At 38.2% G+C, this 7,880-nt stretch overlaps 1 protein-coding gene across 1 annotated transcript; it reads left to right on the top strand.

The window, feature by feature from the left end:
- Positions 1-4,334: 4,334 nt before the first annotated feature.
- On the top strand, positions 4,335-7,101 carry mansc4 (MANSC domain containing 4). Its single transcript, XM_030772169.1, has 3 exons — positions 4,335-4,554; positions 4,993-5,127; positions 6,311-7,101. The coding sequence occupies exons 1-3, from the start codon at positions 4,335-4,337 to the stop codon at positions 7,099-7,101; spliced, it is 1,146 nt and encodes a 381-aa protein (XP_030628029.1).
- Positions 7,102-7,880: the final 779 nt, after the last annotated feature.

The raw sequence follows: 7,880 nt of genomic DNA, 5'->3' as shown, positions 1-7,880 counted from the left end.
TAAACAAAAAATAATTTTGCAGTTGCTTCAAATTTGTGGAACAAGAGTGGACCATGATTGAATTTATATTTAAAGCAATTGACGCCCTCACTCTGCCAGAAGACAAGTGTTTGTTATTCTGAGTTAGGCCAGGTCTTAAAAATCTGAAGAAGTCACAAGAGGAGTTTCTCCCTATGCTTTTCTCTTAAACAGTTTCTCTGGGTTTATAGTCGAAGACACAGGTAAATTGTGCTCTTTGCTCTTTCTCTCTAATGCTTATAAGAAAGGACACTCCGTACATACTTTAAATCTGACCTTAAGGTTTATAAATAACACCACAAAACATTGAGGTGTTGGGGCTAGTGGACATTGCCATCTAGTGTTCAGAACATGTTAATGCATACCAAGACAGCCTTAGATGTCTACTCCACTCATTTGCTATTTATTCCATCAAACTTTGTCTCCCAACATTTGACATAAACACACTGGATTATAAAAACTAGATTATCGGCACCAATAAAAGAAGTTATGGACCCCCACACAATAAGTGCTAGGAGTGTTTGCTAAGACATATAAAATGTTGTTGAACATTTTTTGATTCCAAATTTTGGATTGTTATGTCTATTACCTTAACATCTGGGATAAAAGCATCACTGATCAACGAAAAGACATTATGAAAGAAATAACGATGATATATTATGCACTTTTATAACACGTGGAATAAATTATGCTTCATTAATGAGTCCGTAGAAACTATAATTTGTGAATCTAAATTTATGTAATTTGGCATAAAATTGGACTTAAGGTTTGTTTTGGGTGCCCTCCCTATGCAGGGATAACAACAGTGAGCCAATTTTATAATGTGTTATGAGAATGGAAAACATAACTGGTTTGGGGACGTTTTTGATTAACGAATCAACAAAAAATGTTTCACAGTGGAACAATATTTTATGCGGAACAACCACTTCCAACTGCATCACTAAGTGAAAACAGCAATTCTAGTAGCCATTAAATGATCCAAAAACTGATCTGAATCTGTCCAACCTCTAAGAAAACACATTAAAATGAATACTAAGAGCCAGAACACTGGTCTACATAAGATAAAGCATTACTGAATGAGCCAAACAACAACAAACGAATGAAAGAGAAACTATATAATCAATTCATGTTCAGTGATGAGTAAGGGAAAGATATGAGGCCTGTAGTCCTGCTCCCTCAGTTTCTTGAGCCTTCTAATCTTTGAATTCTAATCAAAGCATAAAACAATAGTTTTTTCTTTTTTAACTTTTTCTTTTACTTTTTTTTTAAAGACCACACAATAAGGTGACCTCTGTTGTAAAAATGTGTCTGGGAGGTACCTGTTCTATGCTGAAGTACATCTAACTGCCAAAGGATGGCGACAAAAAGAAATGGTTACACTGGCTGGAGAGATGGGGGAAAAAAACCAAGTCTGCTAAAATGTTACTATAGATAGCAACTAATTTAATATTCTCTGTTCAAGCTACTCCGAAGGCTAGGAAGACAGAAGACGTGGAGCTATTTCTCCATCTAAACTGTCAATGAAGTAGATAAATCTTTCAGAAAGGAGAGGCAGCACAAAAGCATGGTTAATGCAGGTGCTGATGTGGGAAAGAATTTAACAAATCTTTTCAGACTTGGATGTGACATTGGTGCTGGCCCAAAATGTACCTTTTCCCTCAGCATTCACTTACTGGGGTCCTTTCCCAGCACATGTAACAGCTATCCATGGCACTCACTGGCTGAGAGTTTCACACACAAAATAAAAAAAAAAGAAAAGAAAAGAAAAACAAATAAAATTTTAAGTTTCACAGAATGCCTCTCAGTCTTGCTTTTGATCCAGAGACATGGATGATTTTATCATTGATGCCTTCAGTTTCAAATCAGCTGACCAGAATGGGACCGCTTATTAATTTGGGGTAACCAATTATACTTAGCTTTAATTATCTCATAACTGCCTTGTAATATGTTGAGACGCTGAGACTCACCTTGATCACTGAGTTCTTGTTAAGTTTTGAAACATCTAACTAATTAACTCTGATTTATGATGGTAAAACCATCCTTCACAACCATATAAACTGCAAATTTCAGTGTACAGAGGGGGTAAATTATGTGTACATACAACAGTGGCGAAAAAAGTGGAAGGATTGTTTGTTTCATAATTCAAGTAAAAATTAAGCAAAGCATTTTGAACCAAAAAATTCCAAACCTCAATGCACACTGTAATTCATTTTGATCACTTCCATATTCCATACAAAAGATGGATGGATCACATGTTGGACAAGCTAAAAAAAGAGGGTACAGTATGTCAAGGCCCCAGGTAACACTGTTACTTCTTCAGTTAAATGTGATCTACCCTGTTATACCCTTCAGTACTGAGTGTACAGGAACGACAGAACTTATCCTGGGCAAAGCACTTACTGCATTACTGCAACATTTATTAAAATATTAAAATGCACCTTTATAATATATTCTAAATATTTTTGATAATAAAAAAATATTGCCCTTGAAAGAATATGTGAACTGAGGAGAATCTTGAAATTTTCCCTCCATATACATGTTTAAAGGCTTTCTACAATATTACTTAAAAGATAAAAAGTAAAACTTTTACGTACAGTAAGAAAAACTGGACATAATCAACAACATATTTTAGGCAGAAAGTATATGAATACTTTGGGCATTACAGAGTCATCTGCACTAGAGGTGGGGTCTGCTGATTTTTTTGTTGCTATGTTCTTTTCATACTCTGACATAAGTGGATATATCAACCAGGTAAAGATTTGTGATGTTTCCTATATACATTATTGTTTGAACAATGTTTTCCTTTGAGAAGAAACACCAAATGTCAAATGATTGGCTCATTGATTCTTTCAACTTTTAATCATTATATTCTACACATGAGGGTTTGATGTATGGCACTGAACATGACAGCTGAGTTTGTAGATACTAAGATTAGTATCCTAATTGGATATCAACAAAAACATGCAAGATTTGAAAATGCATTGCTCATTCAAATCATCACACCAATTAGTTGATGCTATTTGGGAAGGGCTTCCATATTTATTATACCAGAACCCATTGTAATTGACCAGAACAAATTCAGACAAATTTCAACACTGGAACAGCAGGAAGGTTATCTCATTTTTTTTTGTCAGGAATGCTCAACAAACAACCAACCTCCTACCAAAAGATGGTACTAGGACATGTTATTATAAGACATTTATTAAACTTGAAGAGGTTCTTTTTCAGTTCTTTTTCAAACATTTGTTTTATACTGAAAGAAGAACTGACCCTTACTGAATATGGATTAACTTGTCCTACACCTATTAAAGGCTGGAAAAATTCATACATAGGCCTATTTGAAAAATGAAATATGATTTGTGAAATTTTGAAAACATTTAAAATGTTTGTTGGGCATTTGTTAGACATGAAAAGCAATTTATATATTACACATTAAATATTGGAAAATTTATCATATATTTAATTGAACTTTGGAAAACTTTCCTCATATTTATTTATGGAGCTTTTCAATGCCAACGATACTTCACATTATTTAAAAAATGTTAGAATGGACGTCACATATTTAAATCGGAGGATATTAAACAAATTTAAAAATGTTCCTATGATTGATTAAATGTAGATTTGATCAGCTGTTGTATTTGCTGTGACTTAACCACGGTTTAAGTATCATGTTTAAGAAAAATTCAGGTATCAGTAAATTGAGACAGTTCTGATATTTATATTTGGCACAATCTAACTCAGACACTTATTACTTTAGTGATACTGCTTGCTCACAATGCTGCTTCTCCATTTTATGCCGTGTATTCATTCAAGTGAATTAGCCAAATATTCCTGACACCAATTTCCATAAAAATACGTTGTCCTTAAATTGATGGCCTAGGTATAACTCTTTGGAAATAATCTCACGCAGGGAGTGAGAATCAACAACTATGGCAGGGTTGTGAATTAGTAGTTTATTGATTTCCTTACTCCTCGGTAATTCAGAGAATTTTTGCTCTAGCGGGGTTTACACACTAGATCGATGCTGCACAAGCAAGCTGAAGGCGCATGGGGCGGACCATATGTAAATCAGAGCCCAAAATTCCAGAAACCTGAAAATTCGTGACACCTGTAATTGGCGGACGCATGTCACATACAATAGAGCACTGTCACTGATTGTCTTATGAGACTGTCAATCATTGCCAGGCATCTAGCAATCCTTATATATTGCTCGCACTGGAAAAATACCTGGGAAATTTTTCACGATCTTAAAGTGATTTGTGTTGACGATAACATGACTTGACTTCTTTTTTCGAAAATAACGGAATTCTCGCGCAATGACTGTTTTATGGAGGCTGTTCACAACCCTAAGTTTAATTTGTTACACGGAATCCAAGTGTTCTCCGACGTCTTATTACAAAAACTGTTGGATTCGGCGCTTCTCTGGTCTTTTTGTAGACATTGAGGAGTCGCAACGCAGGGGAGCTCAACTTCTGAAGTTTTATCAAGAGGATTCCGCTCTAAAATGCAGTCGAGCATGTTGCCTCACTCGTAATTGTGAGTAGTCTGAATTAAAGATAATCTCAGCTAATTCAGATTGCTGAAAAGTTGGGTGTTCTCGGATTATTGTTATGGTCATGTACCACCTCTTACCTAGAATAGCCTACAGAATACACCTATACATTTAGCACAAAAAGCAACGTCCATTGACGCCTGGTGTTTGGTGAGAAAGTGCTGCCATATCTATTTTTTATTTCTGCGCTAAGAGCAGCTTTTAGAGAAGGGGGTATTAGTAGCAGGCACGCGTAATTAGGATACTTGGTTTATTTGCCGCAACATCGTTATGCAAAGATGTTGTATTTTACTTTCACATGACGTAAATGTCACAGAGTACATTAATAAAACACCACGTATAGACTGTAATTCAGTGGTAACCATTGTCAGTGCGACCTCATTTTCAGTGATCCTTTTCTCACCTCTGCTCTCGCCCGGTAGTCTCCTGCAATCTTGCTGTGTATCACTTCAACACCACCCAAGATAGTGTCAACTGCTTTCACCTCCACTGCCCCAGCCTGGAGAGCTGCATCCTCAGATACAGAGGCAATGTCATCCTCTATAACGTCACCAAAGGTGAGCGCTTCAGCCCACACACATCACCTTGACTAATCTCAGAGTTAAGAATCGCAGTTTTATTGACTGATATGAGACTTAATATCTGGCAGTAAAACACACTTGGGTAAGAAGTGAAAGCGGTGCTACACACAAAAAACTTGATGGAAGAAAAAGGGTGAAACATACCGACCCGTCAGAGTTACGTTACTTCTTAGGAAAACGTAATTGGACTCTTTCTAGTCTCTATCTCAGTTAATGATGATTGTAGATTAATGAAAACTTTTCACAATCTTTGGCAGGAGTAACAGAAGTGCTAACAAATGGTCTTAATTTGTTTTAATTATGCTATGTTTCATAAAAAAAGTATGTTCAGCCAAATAAGACGTATCACGTGCTGGCTTTCTTATTGAAAGTTTTTTTTTTTTTTCTTTTTTTAATGAAACAGTTGCCTCTCTATTGCTCAGTACAATTAGCTTCAGGGATCTAGTCAATATGTATAATCCTTTCAAAGCACACTGAAAAGGGCTCAGTAGCCTTTTTTTGTGGAGGAGGGCTACTAACCAAAAAAACATTTTTTTCCTTCAAACGAGCCGTATGACAACCGCCAGGGTCTCAAATCTGAATGGGGATTTAATCCAGAAAGTGTTACAGTGGGCATAAAGCAGTGCTATTTGTAGAGGGTATGTTTTTGTGGTTACAGTCATGAATTAGAAAGCAAGAGACTACAGAAACAATAAATTTCCACGTTTGTAATTGATTTGTGTCCCAACATCAATATGGTAGCTTTTGCAATGAGTTCCTAACATACTTTTTACTTTTTATAATTTCGATGTACATTGTGTTTAACATGAAAATCTCTTTTAGCTGTGAAGGAACTTATATGATTTGAGCATTCATTTTATTTAGTATATAAAAAAGATGTCTTTCATATTCTGAGGACATTCAACTCATGTCCGTGGGCACTGGGAGAAATCTTTGCCTTTTGCTTGGGGTCTGATGTCTACCAGGAAAACTATGGCATGCAGTGAGTCACATCTAAAGCAGTCTGATGAAACTAAAACCAGTCAAAGTTTGGCCTTTGAGGGTACAAACCTCGTCACTGCTGTTTTGCTTGTCAAGCTTGTCTGATGTTAGGCTCTTTCAACAACATAACAGTGGAAATTACAGTAGAGTTACATCTAATCTCAGGCTTTTTTCTTAGGTGTAGATCCAGACCTGTTGGTTTTTGGGAAGTACTTCACCTCCAATGTGCGTCTGTGGCCGCACATGGCGTCCTCTAAGCTGAATGCCTCAGAGCCATTGGTCACCGACAAACGTCACTTCAGTTGGCCGCCTGTCCAGCCTTTGACGTACGCCCAGACTAAACAGACAAGCACCACTCCCCAGAGGTCCTCCCAGCAAACCTCCTCTACCATCTCCACCACCATCACAGAGACACCCAAAAACACTACTCCCAACGTCACACTCAGTACCAGTGCAACACCACTACTTAATGCGGTCACAACAATCACCCTCACCCATCACTCAAGTGTCCGGACAGCCCTTCCCACACAGACTACCCGCAGCTACACCACCACCACCAGTAAGACAACCAGTACTCCACTTACAGTCCCTCCTCCACAGCACACCACAGCTTCACCTCCAGAGACCAACAGCAGCTACATCACGTCCCTTACCGTGCCTGCCAACATCGAAGGAGACAAGCCTTACCCCAACGACACCAAGGGCTACATCAGCCGCAACTACACCACCACGGACGGCCAGCCACCTGACGGAGGGGACTTGACCCCAGTGTGGCATCTAGCTACTAGCACGGCGTTGGTTGTCTTGGTTGCATGTGCTACGCTGCTGTTTGGCTGTTGCTGCTCTGTTTTGCTGGGAGTAAGCTGGAGGGGGAGGAGGAGGAGGAAAGGGCGATACCGCACAGCCTGGAGGGGCAAGAGAGGCTCCATGCGCCTCATTAAGTATGTCATTGTCAGGGAGAGCTTCTGAACGGACGGTTTTGTCCAAGATGACAGCATTTTGTTTCCACGGAGATGCCAATGATCAACAACTCCATATCCTAAGAGCTAACTGTGCCCCGGAAAACTTCACAGCCGGATTTTTGAAGTGGGCTAGGAGGCAAATCATTCTATAGAGAGAGACAGAACATATTTCCAGAAACTGGAAGTACGCCCAACAAGCTGCACAGTGTCATACATGACTACAGTGAGAACCAGATGGGATGTGGCTTCTCTTATCCTCTTAAATATACAATCATTCTGTTTGACCAATTAACAGTATATACATCCACGAATAAAAATAGCAGAAGCACAAAATGTCCTAGAGCAGAGGAAAATTGTTTACAGTTATTACAAAAAAAAGATGGCTCCGCCCTGCTGGCACTATGAAAGTGACTGATGGTCAGTAACTGTTGTGTCTAAAAAGAGCTTGACTCATGTCTACTACACGATCCCTGCATTTGTATTTGTGTATTTTCATGCAAAATTTTCAAAAAGGATGTGTATTTTGAAGTGTTCTGCTTTTTGTAATACAGGGTCTAATTCCATTAAAGTCTTTGACTGTACCTTTAAAAAGAAATCACATTTGTGAATTGGGTAACTGTCATTTTGTAATGTTGGAGCTATAACAGATTGTACTAAAAGATGGACTATAAACGAAGGCCCGCTCATGTTTTGATGCAGTTGAGTAAGATCAAACTAGCTAAGGAAGGCAATTCAGTGAAGCGTGCCCTGGTGTCAACTCTAAAGTGCTTTGATGGAGGCTTCCAA

The sequence above is a fragment of the Chanos chanos genome, chromosome 4, assembly GCF_902362185.1.
Source record: "Chanos chanos chromosome 4, fChaCha1.1, whole genome shotgun sequence".
Taxonomy (NCBI): Eukaryota; Metazoa; Chordata; class Actinopteri; order Gonorynchiformes; family Chanidae; genus Chanos; species Chanos chanos.
Note: the sequence above shows the minus strand (reverse complement) of the source record. Positions and strands in the feature narration are given on the sequence as shown.

Excerpts from the sequence above, each read along its gene's own strand:
- mansc4 (XM_030772169.1), top strand. The coding sequence starts at position 4,335 with ATGACTGTTTTATGGAGGCTGTTCACAACCCTAAGTTTAATTTGTTAC. Across the intron at positions 4,555-4,992 it reads ATGTTGCCTCACTCGTAATT|TCTCCTGCAATCTTGCTGTG; the intron begins GTGAGTAGTCTG and ends CTCGCCCGGTAG. Across the intron at positions 5,128-6,310 it reads CCTCTATAACGTCACCAAAG|GTGTAGATCCAGACCTGTTG; the intron begins GTGAGCGCTTCA and ends CTTTTTTCTTAG.